Source organism: Phycodurus eques, chromosome 9 (assembly GCF_024500275.1).
Source record: "Phycodurus eques isolate BA_2022a chromosome 9, UOR_Pequ_1.1, whole genome shotgun sequence".
Classification (NCBI taxonomy): Eukaryota; Metazoa; Chordata; class Actinopteri; order Syngnathiformes; family Syngnathidae; genus Phycodurus; species Phycodurus eques.
In genome coordinates, this window is record NC_084533.1 from 10,327,308 (window position 1) to 10,346,484 (window position 19,177).

The window sequence follows — 19,177 nt, forward strand, 5'->3', positions numbered from 1 at the left end:
ATGATTCATTTGGCTTCAAAACTCTTGAAACCGCTTTGTAATAATTGGACATTAACCCAACCTCTTAAACAATCATTGCATGCCTCACCTCAAATAGGCATCTTTGTGACCTCTGCTATGCTAACGTAATTGCACGACCAAAAGCCGCACTTAGAAGTCTTAAATTTTCTCCAAAATGGATGGGGCGCCTTATAATGCGGCACGCCTTATGTGTAACATTGATGAGCGCTCCGCTTGACTGACTGGGAGCATTTACTGCCGACACGCTGCTTATACAGAGGAAAGGCGGACGTGACTGAGTACAGCATGCGGTCGTAAAAGGGGAAGGGTGCACGTGAGAGAGGACGCTAAAGACAAGCCCCCAGTAGGTATATAGTTCCGGTATGTGCATCGGTTTGGCTAAGGACCCCCGAAAATGTCACCTACGAAGAGACACGCTTACGAAGCACAGTTTAAACTGCAAGCTATCAGTTACGCGGAGGAACATGAGAATCGAGCAGCCGCAAGAGAATTCAAGATCAACGAATGCATGGTTCGCAAGTGGAGGAAGCAGGAAAACGAGCTTCGCCAAGTCAAGAAGACAAAGCTGAGTTTCCGCGGAAACAAAGCGATGTGGCCCGAGTTGGAAGACCAACTCGAGCAATGGATTAATTGTAGAACACACTGTAGAAAAGAAGGCGACCACCACGGTAGCGATACGCACAACGGGGCACGAGAAGTTGGCTTTTACTGTTGTGCTTGGTTGCCATGGTAATTGACAGAAACTGCCACCTATGGGGATTTTTAAGAGGAAGACACTGGCTAAAGAAAAGTTTCCAGCCGAAGTCATCGTTAAGGCCAATCAAAAGGGCTGGATGGACGAGGTGAAAATGAGAGAGTGGCTGAGTGAGGTGTACGTAAAGAGACCGGATGTTTTTCTCCACGCGTCACCGTCCCTGTTGATCTGTGACTCCATGCGCGCCCATCTCACAGCCGCTGTGAAAAACCAAGCGCAACTAAGACTGGGAGGCAACGCCGGGCGAGTTACGCCACCATATGTGAATGGATCGTGGATGCCTGGGCTAAGGTATCTGCTTTGACTGTTGTCCGAGCTTTCGCGAAAGCCGGCATCATTGCTGAACAGCCCCCCGATGAGGACTTTCATGGATTTGTGGATGAGGATTGATCAAAAAATAATGTGCGTACATTGTTAAATATTTCAATAAAGTACAACCGAACACAGTTTTGCTCCCGCTGCCTTTTTAAAAACATTGTTTTGGCATGCATGCATGCTACCGTATGTTTTAAGCTAGCGTATGTTTTACCATGCCTGCGCCCAATAATACGGTGCGCCTTATGTATGTGTTAAATACAGAAATAGACCTCGTAACTGAGACTGCACCTTTTAATATGGTGCGCCCTATGGTCGTGAAAATAAGGTACAACACTTCCCCACATAGTGGCCTCCGCTCTAATAAATGCCATGTGTCAATGAATTGCCTGAATTGACAACCTATAAAATAAATGACAACCTCACTTAAAAAAAAAAACACTTTTCATTTTTTGATGACCTCTGCTAAGATATTGTACATTCTCAAATAGTGGCATCTGCTCTCATAGACGTTGTTTCTCAATTAATTGCCTTATTCGACCACCCCTTAAAAGAATGCCTTGTCTCAATTACACACAAGCTTTTTCAGTGACATTTGCTTAGATACTATGCCTCGAGTAGTGGCCTCCACTCTAATAGGTGCCTTGCCTCAATTAATTCCCTACGTATATCATCATCCACTTTAATGGGGGAAAAAAATGGCCTTGAAGAAGAGCTTGCTTTTTTGATGACCTCTGCTAAGATATTGTCTCTCCTCAAATAGTGGACTCCTCTCTAATAGACACCATGCCTCAATTAACTACCTAGTTTGATGTTCCCGTTAATAACTGCCTGACCTCAAATAGACTCCTTTTTCGGTAAGCTCTGCTCTAATAGACACTGTGCCTCAATACATTACCCGTTTGACATCCCCTTTAATAAGTTAATACCTAAACTTAAAATGACACTTCCTTTTTTAGTCCCCTTATCTGCGATACCTCCTTAAATAGGGATCTCCACTCGAATAGATGCCCTGCTTCAATTAGGAATCCAGTTTTTCGCTCACTCAATTAAATAAATGCCTCACATCTAACAATGATTATACATCGACCAATCACATCAGCGTGCCTAAAACTTACCTTGAATAATCTTCTTGTACTTTCTGCAACTGAAAAAATATCCTCATCTTGTTTCCACTGGAAACTATTGATTCCAAGTGTAGTGTTTTTGTGAGTTTTGATTTCTCGTATGCTTTTTTTTCTCGTACTTCCACCACCTCCAGAAGCTCCCACTCAATTTTGTGCAAAAAGTTAAAAAACATTTAAAAAAAAAAAAAAAAAAAAAATGCATGCGGTTTATGCTTACATGTGGAAAATGCGAGTAGTTTTAATGAGCTGTTTTGATCCATGCAGTCAACGTTGCGGTCAACGTTGCCTTGATACTCACATTTTTGTGGAGTAGCTATGTTTGCTGCATGTACTATGTATAGAATACCACTTGTTGCCAGTGCAAATTATGTAACAAACTTGGGTGTGGTTACTCTAAAAAACAAATGCTCTGATTGGTGTTTTGCAACCTGATATTCTTAAATGCTGCTAAAGTGTTAGTTTTTCAACTTTCGCCTTTGAAGAGAAAATGTGTCAGTCACTGGGCCGGATCGAATGACACTGATGAATTCCCTGCTGCGTCAGGCCTTTTTTGCAGACAGCAAACTTATAAAAAGAATGTCGGAAAGCGAGGGGATGATGAGAGGAGGGAGATGAATTTATCATAGACAAGCTGCTCTACCCTTGGAGTTATAAATAATGCATCGCTCATCTATAAGGAAGAACCAAGGAAAAAGGGATTCACATTAAACAGCTACTGCCACTTCCACCTCAGCTTTCGTGGCCTTCTACCTCTTTCCAAGCCAGCAATATGATATAATTTGCACGAGTGAGCTTCTTTAAGAAAAAATAAATAAATCTCTGAACTCAGATAGATTCATCATGAGCAATTTTAAGATTTTGTCGACAATGTATGACGTATTTCCCCATGTAGTGGTTCTTAGTGTATTTACTCAACAGTAGAGAGTAATATTCATCTGTTACAGGTAAAGCATTTATTCTGGTCTTCATTTGTGCAAATTAATCCTCATAATATTACAAAAACATACGTTGTAATAATTTTGTCCATCCCGATAATAATAATAATAATCTATGATCTATCTATGATGTTTTTTTTCCTGATGGGAAAACAGAAGCCGTCCATTAGAAGTGTGACATTTATGTATTAAAGGGAGATTATTTGGCGATTAGAGTTAATACTATTTGAGGGAATTAAGTCATTTCTAAATTGCAGTTTGAATCTTAACAGTTTTACTCTGTGTACTGTATTTGGGAACATCATAAATTGGGCCTAAAGCATTCAAGTGCAGTGTCAACTGTCATTGCTGTGAGTTGTTGCTCTTCCCTTGGGGGCTCGGTTTATTTTTGATAATTAATCTCACACTGCAAGCCTAATGAATGGGAGCTCATCAAACCCGCCCTGTAAATATAGAGCAGATGTGCTCTTTTGGAGCCCGCCGATCTGGGGATTACAGCGACTATTTGGAGCAGCAGAGCCGAATCAAGTGGCTGGGATGGGACTCGGCAGTGATTGGAAGAACTCGTGGTTCCAGAGTCAAAAAAATGAAGATGTGGGGAATGATGCAGCGGGACATATGCTAGCTTTTTTGGAGCCTGGCCTTGCCCACCGCGAAGGGGCCTGACAGTTCTGGGTCACTCCCTCCATCACGGCGGCTGCCTGGCGGTGGCGGAGGATGGAGGACGGAGGGAAAATAGGGCAGCTTATTGAGATAATAACGCAGGGTAGACGGGTGACAGTTGTAAGCCGAGCGGTACTGCGCTTAAGCCAAGTAAGGCGACACTTGCGAGCTTCATCCAATCACGAGTGGGCGAAGCTGCCAGCTCAAGCTCGAATGTATGGCATTCCATGCTCTTTTTTTTTTAATTTCAAATAAGAGCAACTCAATGCTTTCTGTTTTGCTTTGGCTCCGACTTGTGCTCTCACACTTGTATTTACAAAAGTGATTTGTCCTCCCACAAGGTGCCAGCTCATTTATTAAGGGATTCTAGTTTGTTTGGATTGTTTACCAAAAATGCTTTCATACAAGACTATCCAGTGTTTAAACCTCTAGTATTTATCAGCATATTTACTTTTTGCTTATTTTCTTCTCAATGTTAAGTATAAAATTATAAAAATACACTATATATATGATTCAGATAATAAATAATGATCTAAATAAAACATTAAAATTGGGAAAAATAATAAATATATGATCAAATTAATATCCACATCATACATGCAAATCAGTCCCCTTTCACCGAAATTTGCCGTTTTGAACTCAAAATATATCATTTACGTGAATAAGAATTTGCACATTCACATTTTATTTTGGAGTCACTGATGGTGTAGTGGTACACTCGCCTGACTTTGGTGCAGGCAGCGTGGGTTCAGTTCCCACTCAGTGACGGTGTGAATGTGGGTGCGAATGGTTGTCCGTGTCTATATGTGCCCTGCGACTGACTGGCGACCAGTTCAGGGTGTAGTCCGCCTTTCGCCCGAAGTCAACTGGGATAGGCTCCAGCGCCCCGCGACCCTAACCAGGATAAGCGGTATTGAAAATTGATGTATTGATGGACATTTTATTTTTTTATTTTAATTTTATTGATGTTCATGCTATGGTTAAAAAAAATTCAAAAGATACTCAGTATTTACTCAGTACTTGAGTAATTATTTCACTGTGTACTTTTTACTCTTACTCAAGTAATTTTTTGGAGGACTGCTTTTTACTTTTACTTGAGTCACATTATTGTCAAGTAACAGTACTCTTACTTGAGTACAGTATTTGGCTACTCTACCTACCTCTGGCGCGGACATCCTCTCTTGCTATTCTTATATTTAAGCAACTTTTTTGCTCATCAGATCAGCCAGTTTCACATTTGTTGCACTGGTCTTTGTATTTTCGCGTTGATGTGCTGAGGGTCGTAGCTTCCTGGTTCTGGTCCCAGCGGAACCGCGAAGCGCACGTAACATTGGTGAAAAGAGCTGATCCGCTACTACATCTTGTATTAATTAGGAAACGTGCCTACAATTATCTAGTTTACGGATGTTAATGTTAATGTAATTGCCTCTGTAGAGGCAATCTGGAAACCTCTACAGAGGCTTCCAGATTGCTTAATTTATTTTAAAATCCAAAAATTCTCTGCGGGGTGCCAGGGGTTGCCCCCAAAGCCCCCTACAATGTTTTTTTTTTTTTTTTTTTTTGGTCATCTTTTTCATGCCTTTGCTGTTTGCATGTCTGACATATATATTGCATCCCATGTTTAAATAAAGTATATTTTTAGGTTACCTAGACTATAAATACACATACATATAAAATACAGATAAATAATTAGATAATACAAATAATTCCGTGTATAACAATGCATAATAATGTAAATAAAATACAGTACAATTATAATACAAATAAATCCGTGTATAACAATGCATAATAATGTAAATAAAATATAGTACAATTATAACTAAATGATAACTGATACAATAAAAATACACATTTCTTCACAGCGAAATAATTATATATGAGAAAATGCAGTAGTCGTCAAATGGACACATTCTTTATTAGAAAAAAAGAGAAAATAATGCAATACAATTCTAAAGCCTTTCTTTTTCTAGCTAGTTAAACTCCTTTCTCCCTTAAAGTTATTTAAATAAATACTAATACAAACCCTGAAAAATAAGTCATAATATTACATTGATAAGGAGAATAAACAATAATACAAATTAAAAATGAAATTATTAAAAATATTATTTATATTATTTATATAATATAAAATATTGTGTACATTTTTAGAATTATATGAGCAAAACATTTATTATTATTGTTTTAAATACTGTAAATAGTTTGAAAATGTGACCAAAATAATAGCATTGTTTGGTAGAGTTGATCCTAAATTCCACACATTATAAACATTATCATCACTTCAACTTATTCTATGTTTCACTTCTTATATGTATTTAAATGGCAAGCCTAAATATACAACATCATGTGTTTTTCCATATTCAATATCCAATGTAGCTTTCTTAATTCAGAGGAATGCAAACTTTTCCCTTTAGGAATTTTAAAATGAACTTGGGGTCAAAGTCAAGCTTAGAAAATCATTATTTCTCAGTTAGGAACTCATTTTAAATGGCAATCTATTTGCTAAATGTCACAAGCAATTATAATTGATAGTCTCACCGCGAAAAAGGTCACGTTTGCTGCTCCGTTTGGACTCTTACACACAAACACACAGCTGGATAACAATGCTAACGCTTAACTCGCTGACATGTTTTGCTAGTCATTGTGCTTTCAATTACAAACATTACAATGATTAGATTTACATATCTCTTTTTTATGGTTGCTCTCATTGGCAAAGATGATTGGAAATTACACGAGAAGACTGGCTGTCACCTTGAAATGGACAGAAGAGCACACCGTCAGCCTCGGCGCGCCCATTATCTGCTCATTTCACGACAGGAGTGAAGCAAGTGATCAAATTTAACAAGGAGTTTGTTTTTTTTCCCCCATTTTACCCCGACTTGGCATTTTGTGACCTCTAGTTCAGATAAGGGACTAATTTATGCTTAATTAGTCATGTCGCGTTTGTGTCTATCATATCCCCTGTAATTGTTCTGCTTTACGCTTTGTGACCCTCCAGGCCTCAGTACTACAAGGTGATTGAAGAATGCGTCTCCCAGATGGTACTGCATCGAAGCGGGATGGATCCCGACTTTGGCTACAGTCGACGATTGGATGTGGACTTCACCCATCTAATCGGTAACTTTAATTCCCATACTATAGGGTGACACGTATGCATTATCATGAATACACCCACGAAAAAACTCAAGAAGCCATGGCAGACACAGGAAGTTTGCCATTTTGGTAAAATGTTCAAGTCATTTGCAAACCAAATGTTTTGTCCAGTTGCCACTAAACTTGAACTGGCAATTAAAAAAAAACAAAAAAACTTTGTAAGCTTCTTTTTTGAAGAATTGTTGCGTATTTTCGAAGCTGCTCCTTATTGTGAAGTGATTTAATTTGAGTTCACTGCCACCATACAGCACTCATATGTCAAGTTTGTGCTCGCAATTCAAAGCAAAAAAATTGGTCCAATGACGGCTCGCATCTTGAAAAACCTGTAAATCGGGTCACTCGTATCTCAAGGCACACCTGTATATAATTAATGCAATAAATCCGCTCCTGACGCCCCATCTGGTGCAGCTCCTAACTTTTGGCCCTGTCTGATCAGCATGGCTTGCATTTTTTATTATGATATAAACTTATTTGGGGGATTCATTAATTGTGATTTTCATTTATTTATTTTTGTAAAACAGGACACTGTTTTAAGGTGGATTTTGTTTAACTTCGTAACAGTATTTTATCTAATGTATACTTGGACAAGGAGTCTATCTCTGTATTCAATTTAGATAAAGGTGAGATAATAATAATAATAATAATTATGATGAGATTAGATTAGTCCTAGATTATGCTGGCATAGTCCTTTTATCTTTAAGAAATGTCAGTAAATAAAACGCTCAATATTTTTCCATTACAGCTTCTTACAGTCATTTCCATCTAGTTTTACATTAATAATTATTATTATAATATTATTATATTTACATTAATTAATACATTAATATAATCATAATTTATTAGTAACAGTAATTTAAAAAATAACAATAACTTCATGCATTAAAACGTTTTTAAACTTGTTTTTATTTTTATAATTTTAATTCAACTGTATTTTTTTTTAATGAATGAATCATTACTGTGGAATGGTGGACGACTGGTTAGCACGTCTGCCTCACAGTTCTGAGGACCTGGGTTCGAATCTGGCCTTGCCTGTGTGGAGTTTGCATGTTCTCCCCGTGCCTGCGTGGGTTTTCTCCGGGTACTCTGGTTTCCTCCCACATCCCAAAAAAAGGTGTGAATGTGAGAACAAATAGTTGTTTGTCAATGTGTCCTGCGATTGGCTGGCGACCAGTTCAGGGTGGACCCCGCCTTTTGCCCTGAGTCAGCTGGGATAGGCTCCATCACGCCTGCCACCCTAGTGAGGATAAGCGGTACGGAAAATGGATGGATGGGTGGATCATTACTGTACACAATAGGACCCAATTTTCATTTGCAACTATGTGTTTTTATTGTTTCTACAGCGTTATTCTGACAAGTAATGTACTTGGGGGGCATCCTAACCAAATGCTCGAGCCACCTCATCTTGCTCCTCTCGATACGGAGGAGCAGCGGCTCTCATTTCGGCCGCTTATATCCGAGATCTTGTCCTTTCAGTCACGACCCACAGCTCGTGACCATAGGTGAGGGTAGGGACGTAGATCGACCGGTAAATTGAGACCTTTGCCTTTTGGCTCAGCTCCTTCTTCACCACGACAAACCGATAGAGTCCGCATCACTGAAGATGCTGCACCGATCCGCCTGTTTATCTCTTGCTACATTCATCCCTCATTTGTGACCAAGACTCCGAGAGGGCACTCCACCCTTTTCCGACTGAGGACCATGGCCTTAGATTTGGAGGTGCTGATTGTCATCTCAGCTGCTTCACACTCGGCTGCGAACCGCTCAATTGAGAGTTGAAGATCGCGGCTTGATGAATCACATCATCACAAACAATCAGTTGCTAATTACTATTGTTTACATGAGGAAACTCGCAGTGTTACTCACAAGTGCAGGAGATTATCTATTTATCTGTCTGTCTGTCTGTCCATAAAAAAAGGTCTGGTGGGATACATTGTCAGTATAAAAAGTGGCTCATACCATCATTTTCATCTCACAAGCTACTTAAACCAAGTTAGAATTTTTTTTATTTTTTATTCATTCATTTTGTTTTTATATAATAGAAGCAAACAAACAATAAAAAAATAACTTCCATGGCAGAGGGAAAACAAAAACCTTGCACCTAAAGAAGGGTGTAAAGTATTATTGATGTGTGTGTGTGTGTGTGTGTGTGTGTGTATGTATATGCTGTCTTGCAGATCAGTGTGTGGACAAATCCAAAGTTGAAGAGAGTGAGCAGAAAGCTGCCGAGTACTCCAAAAAGGTGAGGCATTAATCACTTCAACAGGCCCCTTGCTTGGCCGAGTCCTATCAGGAAAGTCCTTTCTTCCGCACTGCTCCCAGACAAGCTATCGATTTTTCATGCTTTAATCAATACTTGGCTGCGACGCTACATGATCCGTATCAGCATTACAAGAATCAATGGTTAGGTTCTGATTTGTGAACAGAACCGGGCCACACTTAAGTTTTGCGCAGGTGTTTGATTCATCTTCACTCTAAGAGGCCTTGTTAATGCGCATTTCATTGCTAGTACAGGGTAAATCGAATACAATACGTTTGATAACGCTGGTTGACTTCCAAGTTGTAATTTTAACACAAAATAATTCCCATTGAGATCAATTATATTAATTACAGTTACCGTAATTTGAGTCTGCTCAAAACTATTGTACAACCCCAATTCCAATCAACTGGGGATGTTGTATAAAAATAAATAAAAACAGAATACAATTATTTCAAAATCATGTTCAACCTATATTTAATTGAATACACTACAAAGACAAAATATGTTGTTCAAACTGATAAACTTGATTGTTTTTAGCAAATCATCATTAACTTTGAATTAGTTAATGATGACACGTTCCAAAAAAACTGGGACAGGTGGCAAAAACGACTGAGAAAGTTGAGTAATGCTAATCAAACACCTGTTTGGAACATCCCATAGGTGAACAGGCTAATTGGGAACAGGTGGAGAAACCTGTTCCCAAAACAAGAAAACAAGAAACATATGCTGCCATCCAAGCAACGTCTTTTTTCATGGACGCCCCTGCTTATTTCAGCAAGACAATGCCAAACCACATGTGTTACAACAGTGTGGCTTCGTAGTAGAAGAGTGCGGGTACTAGACTGGCCTGGTTGCAGTCCAGACCTGTCTCCCATTGAAAATGTGTTGTGCATTATGAAGCGTGCTGCAAAATCAAAGTACAATCTATAACAGCAGTGGGGGGAAAAAACCAAGTACATTCATTCATTTTCCGTACACCTTATCCTCACAAGGGTCGCAGGCGTGCTGGAGCCTATCCCAGCTATCTTCGGGTGAGAGGCGGGGTACACCCTGACCTGGTCGCTAGCCAATCGCAGGGCACACATAAACAAACAACCATTCACACACACATTCACACCAACGGACAATTGAAAATCTTCAATTAACCTACCATGCATGTTTTGGGGATGTGGGAGGAAACTGGAGTGCCCGGGGAAAACCCATGCAGGCACGGGGAGAACAGATTTGAACCCGGGTCCTCAGAACTGTGAGGCAGACACACTAACTAGTCGTCCACCGTGCCGCCAAAACAAGTATAAACTGAGCTAAATGTAAATCCGGTAAAATCTTTTAACTTGCCTTCTTTTACATGACTCCTGGTGATTACAGTAAACAACCCTCCATCGTGGGGGGTTACGTTCCAGACCCCCCCCCCCCCCCCCCCCCTCGATAAGTGAAAATCTTCAATATAGAAATACCTATAGAGAATGAAAAAATAAAAATTACAAAACTTTACTTTAAATTGTTTTAGGGTCTTCAAACACACTTTTAAAACAATAAACCCACATTTAAACACACAATAGATAAGAAAATGGTGTACATATCAAAGTTAAGAACACATACAGTACAAAAAATAAGATGCTTGCATCCCGGAGACTACCTGTAATATCAATTGCCTTAACTGGTTAAAACAAAAAAAAAGTATTGTACAATAATGAAAAATCGTGAAATAGATGGACCGCAAAGCATGAACCGCAATATAGCAGGGCTTTACTGTATCTTTAACTGTCATGACACTGAAACATTAATGCTAACAAGAGGACTTAAATATCACAGTAGTGTTTTTCCCTTTGATTCCATTTACTTCAGCTGGATAGTCTTCTTTTTTACTTATCGTCGTGTTGTAAAAAGCCCATACAAATGAAAATATGAAAAGTTTCTTCTTTCTTGCTGACTGAAATGATTGGATGTCTACTGATGTCACAGATTACGAAAATCATAATTTGGCCCAGATTTAACAGTTTTAAGGCATTCTTCTTTGGCTTTTCCACTATAACATGAATTGATACTAAGTAAGGTCAAAAGTTAATAGATACGATTAGAATGTATTTTTAAAGCACATCATTTGTGATGCGGAGGAGATTCCGGCTACGTTTCTTTTTCTTTTCTTAGGCGTAGTGTCCTATCAGCCCAGTGTGTGCACCCTGTTGGGCCTGGGAAGTCATTGCGCTGACATGTCTTAGTTTTGTGCAAAGGTTAAATCCATCAACATGTATGAAAGCCAGCCCTGAAACAAAGATAAAGGACAACAGGACTCCCGGGTGATGAAGACCGCAAATAGAACGCCTTCGTTTTTGGCGTCTGTTGATGTGCCCAGAGGCTGCTCTCCGGAGACGCCCCGCCGCTCACCGGCCTCTGCTGCCTTGTTTTCATCTTTGTGCACACATTGACATATTTGTGTCCTCTTTCTTTCAGTTTGACGAGGAGTTCAGCGCACGGCAGGAGGCCCAGGCTGAATCTCAAAAGAAAGAGGAGAGAATCAGAGAGTTGGAGGGCAAGATCCAGGCCCTGGAGTCTCAGGTAAATCCACAAAAAACAAAAACAAAAAAAAACAACCTGCGGTTATTGTTCGGACTCAACTTTTCACCCAGATGGAGAGTTGTCTGCACATCTCACAGATGTTCTCTAAGTGGATGCGGAAACATTGGATTTAATACAGGGTCAATCTCCTCAAGTTGGGTCTCTTAATGTGGCTGAATATCCGCATTGAAGCTTTTCCTATGTAATTCTATTATCTTAAAGGTGGATTGCATTTCTTTTTTACAGTCTTTGAAAACATTTCTTCCTTGGCAAAACCTTCAATTCTGAGCACAGAACACTACTTTCCCATTATAACCCAATTGCAAACATTTTAGCAGTGTCTTGAGAGGAAAGAGCAGTAATGGAATTTAACGTAAGCCAATATTGAAAGATTAAAGCATGGCTGCACACTCACGGAACCTTCACACAATAACTGGCTCACCACTCTCTCACTTCCTGATTATTGCTCACCTCTTTTAATGACATCATCACAATCTAAAGCTTCTGCTCTTTTCCTTTTTTGTTTTAAATGGCATATTCCATTACAAAGGCAGGTCTGTCTTTTGAAGGCAGAAAAAACTGTGGTGCATTAACAAGAATTGCGGCACACATAAGCCCCAGGAGTCAAGGCCTTTCTTCCTTCCTTGTATGACTGCTCCCTTAGAAAGATATTACATCTGCTTCTGGGGAGCTGCACATTTGCAACCGGTGAAATTAAAACCCTTGTGGGGAATCCTGTTTTACAGAACACAGTGAATGTATCTTTGAATACTTGACTATATATTCAGTTTTGCGAGCAATTTGCGTGGTACGTTGCGGGGGATAGGGATTGAGCTGCAAAAAGCTGTAAAAGGCAAGTAGTGGAAACGTCGCCTAAACATGTTAGATTTGCCCATTTTAATAGTTAAACCTTATATATACACCCAAAAAAAAACTACAATCCCAAATAGTTCAACCATATATATACCACGAACTACAATCCCAAAACAGTTTAACATAATTTCAAAGTCATTTTACAACATAACCCTTACAAAAATGGCTGACAGATGATTTGATTTCGATCAAATTTACCAGAAGTGTGCGTCCGCAATCATGACTCTCCATAACCTGCACTAACAGCCTAGGCTAAACATAGCTTCTCCCTTACACACAAAGCCTGTCTCTCAAGTCAAGATGTATCATTTCTACAGACTCCCTTCACACCAATTGCTGCTTTCTAATGTAGCCTGGGCTTTGCCACCATCTTGTGGTATCTTAGGGTGTTACAGAAGAATACAAAAATGCAAATAGTTGAGTTTTTCAGCAAATAGCTGAGGAATAGGTTCCACTGGGGGAGAGGAGGCTTTCACTTGACATCATGCACACTGGTGCATCAGCTGTGTACTACTTTTAAAAATAAAGCTGCAATAGCCCTTGATAACAATGTAAATATAAATTGATACTGGGGCTAGAATTGATTCATTCGATTTAAATTCGTTTTAATGTCAAAATTTGCTTCTGTTGACGAACAGTCTCTGAATGATGTATTTTCTAAACAGAGGTGCCACCGTTTTTGTGACAACAACCCAACCCGAAGACATTTTCACAAAAATGTGTCACATTTAAGGGAAAAGGCTACCTGAAACCAATAGCAAATGTAGGAAATAAAGAGATTGGTACATGTGGACATGATAGGAAAGATGAGTTACAAATAGGATATCACACTTTAATCTAAAGTAATTAAAATTATAAACAGTTTTAATTGTTGGATATTGTTTCATCTATCTATTTGCCTGAGCTGGAGCCTATCTCAGCTGACTTTGGACAAGAGGTGAGGTACAACAAAGGATGGAATCAAAGTTATGGAAAGTCTCCCTAAGGGCCCATAAATAGATGTTTGTTTGGACGTGTGTTTTAATTTCGCAACGACAGTAACAGCTAACCAAGTGGCGTTTTTTATCTTCTGCGAGTTAGCCATGTGTGTACCGCTCAAATCATGTCTCAAACAGTGAACATACCAACAACCTCGCTGTTCATTTTGAGTGTCTTTTGCCATCTCAACCGCACAAACACGGCACCTCAAAAGCCATTGACGATGCAAGCGCAGACCATTTAAATCATGCGTTCGGCTCTTTCCATCAAAGCCATCACAAGCAGGTTGTTTTGTCTTTTTTTTTTTTTTTTTTTTTTTTTAAAGAATGAACTGGAGACTAACCCTAACTTTTCATCCAGAGATAGCCTGTCAGATATTCAAACTCATGCATGCCCGAGTCACTTGTACTCACCTTGTTTGTCACAACCAGACACATTTAATGAGCATCGGTCTACCAGGAACTTTGGCATTGTAACAAGCAGCCTGTTTTATGTGCCTTTTAGATCATCCCCTAATTGAGTGAAGTTTGTGCCTCTGCCTGCAAACATCAACAAAGGGACATGGGAATCACAACAAGTGGGGAATCATCCGCCCTCCCCCAAGCTTTTTACTCGCAGTGTAGGAGAAGGAAGCTATTCACTGCAATTTGGGCTGGAGATGTCATGAATAATGTAGCAGTGCAGTGGTACGCAGCAGAACTCTGTGCCATCCCATTAATAGCTTTTAACAAGCTGACAGACTTGTAGCTGACCTCAATCGGCCCCCGGGAGGAGCTGGCGGTCTACAGTGGTGGACCACTTCCCCCAGTATTCTGCCCACTCAAGCTAGAACTTGATTTACTTTTTTTTACACAATCATGATGCTATCCAACTAAACTGAGGCATCAGGTAAAAACCACACCAGAATAAAATATGTATGGTGCAATATCCCAAACATTTCCCTTTAAATGAATCTCTTGAGTTCCAGTGTTGGCCTTTACCAAACATAGTGTAATCTTGTAGAATTAAAATTTGTTTTTTTAATTTTAAGTTGTCCAACAAAGATTTACAGCACCTAAAATATTTAGATCGTAGCAGTCCTTTGCGTAAACGACCTGTGTCTCTGTTACTGTAGATGCCATTCTCAGTGGCCCCCTTTAACACTGCCTTGTAATGCCGGGATTTATCTGCTTTTATTCAATGTTTTATATAAACAGCACTGACTGGGTGTATCAAGGCAACCTATTAATATACCGCCTTAGCTAATTGGTTAGTAGAAGTAATACCAGAACCCTAGCAGATGTTGGACAGCACCTGTTAAAAAGGAACTGTCATAGTGCCAGACACTGATGCCGACACAGAATTGAGGAATGAACGAATGACTCGCAATTGTCCTGATTTTGGAGGTATTCTAAGAGTCGTGGCAAAGGTAGGATGGTGCCTGTGTAAAAGGGAATGCCAAAATGGTGATGTGAAGTTTCACTCTCAATTCTCCCTTCCTGGTTTTGTGTCAAAAGCAGTTTTAACTGTCAGACAATTGTTTTATACGTCACACCAGACTCTAAATGTGACATTATTAAATTAGCTGTGTGAAAGCCTTTGCGGTAATATCACTCCTTCGCTGGGTTGTGTGTGAAAAGCTAAGACTGCTCATTGCTCTATCTTTTGTTTCAGCTCTGATCTGGTTATTTTGAGAAATCGCTGTCATTTTTAACCTGTGTTTTTACTGTTTCGCTGTTCTATGTGAACCAAACTGACATGGAGTGGCCAATTAAAATAATTGAGGTGTGAAGTTTAACACCTGACACTCACTTCTCCCACCCTGTTGTGTTGATTTTTGTAGCTGTCCCGACGACAATTTAATACATCGCCCCATTGGAGTGGCCTTATCCATGTGGCTTTATTTTTGTTCAAAGTCCCTGATGTACTTTTATGGGAACTTACACATTGATTGAAGCCATTTTTTTTAAAATACTTTGTATCATAGTTTGCAGATTTATCAAAAACTACATTCACACTGACTGCAGGGCATGTTGCCCAATTCAGATTTGTTGTTAGATCCAATCCTATAGTCATTCACATTACAAAAACAAATGTGACCTCTACTCTGACTGGAAATGCGTCTACAAAGTGACATGCATGCGCACAAAACACATTATGTTGCGCATGCGCACAAACACGAGGCTGTTTACAGAAGTAAATATGGCCCCGTGTATAGAAGAAGAATCATCTTTATTGTCATGAACATGCATGCACACGAAATTTGTTGTCTCCATTTTATCCATCACAGTGAACACACACACTAGTTAGTGGAGCGCACTGGAGCAGCTTAAGCGCCTGGGGAGCAGTTTGGGGATTTTCGGTGTCTTGCTCAAAGACACCACAGCTATGAGTCTGGGAGATGTTGGCGGATGGTCCGGTCGGGGTCTTGAACCTAGGTCCCCCACGATGGCAGGGGATGATCTTAACCATTGGGCCACGGCTCAGTCCTGACACATTTTTATTGAACAATTTTGCGTCTGCCTCACCGTTCTGAGGTCCGGGGTTCAATCCCCGGCCACGCCTGTGTGGAGTTTGCATGTTCTCCCCGTGCCTGCGTGGGTTTTCTCCGGGCACTCCGGTTTCCTCCCAGATCCCAAAAACATGCATGATAGGTTGATTGACAACTCTAAATTGCCCGTAGGTGTGAATGTGAGTGCAAATGGTTGTTTGTTTGTATGTGCCCTGCGATTGGCTGGCAACCAGTTCAGGGTGTACCCCACCTCCTGCCCGATGATCGCTGGGATTGGCTCCAGCACGCCCGCGACCGTAGTGAGGAGAAGCGGCTCAGAAAATGGATGGATGGAATTTTGTCGTTTGTTGTCTTTGATGACGTACAGGTCGGGTGAGCGTGAGCTACTCGTCCAACACTTGGATCGGATACACATCCGCTTCACATCCATATACGAAAGAGGCCTTGGTCAGATAAAAAAAAAATAAAATAAATCTGTATTGTTCTGTTCATATTGACATGGAAAAATCTGATACACATCACATTGGGCAACCAAATCCGAAGTGACCTGCAATGTGAACATAGCCTAAATGACACAATAACTAAAGACATTCTTATGGTAGTGAATCTTCCGCAGACCACACACATCAGTGGTTGGGGACCTCTGCTGTAAACAACACATTGTCTCAGGAGTACATCTTCAAACAAGATAATTCACATAGAAATGGCTGTCACACATCTAAGAACATTGAATGTATTTCACAATGACAAAAAGAGAACAAAAAAGCAAATGGAAGAAGTGTTTTGAAGATGCGTACATGTACCTTAACTCTGCTTTTTCATGCTGATTTTCCTTTGAAGATACCGGAGATGACACGGTGTATTACATCTTGTTTTAAGACATAAGGACATGATACAGTCTAGCTCTTATATCAAACAAGCTCACTGAGGGAAAATGGGGATGTGTGATGCGCTGGATTTGGATAAGCCGCTCCCTCTTTGACCATGCTTTCAACTTTAATGCAAGTCTGCTTTGTGTACTGAACTGTATGTGTCCTACAGTGTGTAGCATACTAGTCTTCTTCACTGTCTTTCTGACCCTCCTTTCCATTTGTGCCTCTGTTTGCTATCTCACGTGTGTCCTGTGCCTGGTGTGTGTGTGTGCGTGTTTGCCATCTGCAGTTAACTATTGAAAGTGACAAGTTCAAAGAGGCTCAGAGACTCATCAGGGAATCTGAAGCCAAGGTGGGTGTCCTCACTGCATGTGTGGCCCTTTAAACGCCAGTGAATACATCCGAGCTTTGATGTGTTTATTTTTTAAATCATATGTTAGAGAAACACTTGTTGATTACCCTCGTCTTCACTTGTCCTGGGCCCATTTTGTACATCTAAAGTTGCTTTTAGCAATAAACTAAAGGAATATGAAATTGTGTCATATAACAGACAAACATACATGAATAGGTTAATTTGGAATAAGATTAAACAGTGTTTCCGGTATGTTACAATTTATGTCAAGTGAAAGACCATTCTAAAGCAAAATAAATAAAAAGGACTGTCATGGAGAAATGCAGAGAAGTGGCAAGAAGTGAGGCCCACTGGGCAGAACTACAGTGTGTAACTTCCCAGAACATAAAACTAGACACACACAACATTGTGGGGCGATCACATCTATTGGAGTGCTAGTTGACGTTGAAGACGCTGTCACTGCATAACACAAGATAATTTTTAAAACTAGAGGAAATTTGTTTACACCATGTGGCGAGAATTCATCTGAGAGGCTTTTTAGGCTAGCAACATAGTTAAAATAGTCTCAGCAAGTTCTGTAACTCTGTAGCCTGTTCCAGAACAACAGCATCTATGAACAAGGTAATTACAACTGCGAAGGAAAAGGAAAGGGAGGCATCTTTTTGAGAGAGATTTTTATCCATTCATGTGGGCTCATGTTGTTTTTGCAATTTGATCATAATGTGCACATCAGCTACACACTATGCTGCTTTCCTATTCACAATAAGTTTAAATTCAGCTGTCGTAGGAAATTTCAGGATGGACCTCATGTTCTGTTTCAGTTGTTCTGGCACAACTTGTTCTCTTAACAATTACCTGAACTGCAAACTTCACAACAAGTGTTTAATCCATGAATTGACGCCAGATTTTCCTCGCTCAATTAAAATTGGTCTTCAAACAGTCCTCTTCAGAATCAGAATCAGGTTTACTGGCCAAGTAAGATTGCAAGACACCCAAGGAATTTGTCTCCGGTAAATGGAGCCACTCTAGTATAACAACATAATGACGAAAATACTATGACGAAATATACTTCAACATGCTGTTAATTTTTTGACATCATGAGACTGAGACGACACCTAACAATCGACTCGCCATAGAAAGGCTTCAAACAGGATGTTGTCAGAGGAGAGTGGCCACTGAGCAGAGATGCAGAGAAACTAAAACAGTATAAGAAAGGCATAAAAGTGGACATCTTTGGCAAATGTTCATGAATCAAACACCCGTTGTTAATGTTGTGGTTAAGATACTTGTTGGAGAACAGCGCTTTGTGGAAGAAGTAATGGGGAAAAAAATGTTGGAAATGTGCATTCATAATTTCAGAGAATATACAATTAAGCTCATGGGTTACAGTGCATTTTGATTCATCCTGAAATGTCACAGAATTTCCCAAACGTTTTGTGAGTTGCATATGTTCAACACAGTCAGTCACAAGTCATTATTGACAAAAAACACATATACGGTGACAAGAGGTATTCAAAAGACGATTTGGGGAAAGTGATATAGCTAACGACTTGCCGGACATGCATAGTGTTTTTTTTTTGCGAGGAACATTTATTTGTGACAAGGTTGTTGTCTTGTAAACTAACCTGTTGAATGAGCCAGTATGGACATCTTGTCAGAAACACTGATGAAACTACTATACGTTTTGAATAAGGTGTCCACGCTTTTTGGCGGAGTTCCATTCCTTTGGCGATGACCTCAGCCAAAAAGTCAAACGCGCCATAGTTTTATCACTAACCTACGTTATTGAAGCAATTCAATCATAATTGCAGTAGTGTGTGTAACGCAAAG

General features: G+C 39.9%; 1 protein-coding gene across 5 annotated transcripts in view; it reads left to right on the forward strand.

The window, feature by feature from the left end:
- Positions 1-19,177, forward strand: part of diaph2 (diaphanous-related formin 2) — a 527,556-nt gene that overhangs the window by 206,864 nt on the left and 301,515 nt on the right. For 4 of the 5 annotated variants that reach the window (XM_061686691.1, XM_061686695.1, XM_061686692.1 and 1 more), the window contains 3 exons: positions 6,811-6,929; positions 9,140-9,204; positions 11,677-11,781. In XM_061686691.1, the coding sequence (XP_061542675.1) occupies positions 6,811-6,929; positions 9,140-9,204; positions 11,677-11,781 (289 nt within the window). Of the gene's footprint in view, positions 1-6,810; positions 6,930-9,139; positions 9,205-11,676; positions 11,782-17,284; positions 17,348-19,177 lie in introns of all 5 variants that reach the window. The other variant, XM_061686696.1, reaches the window with a different exon arrangement.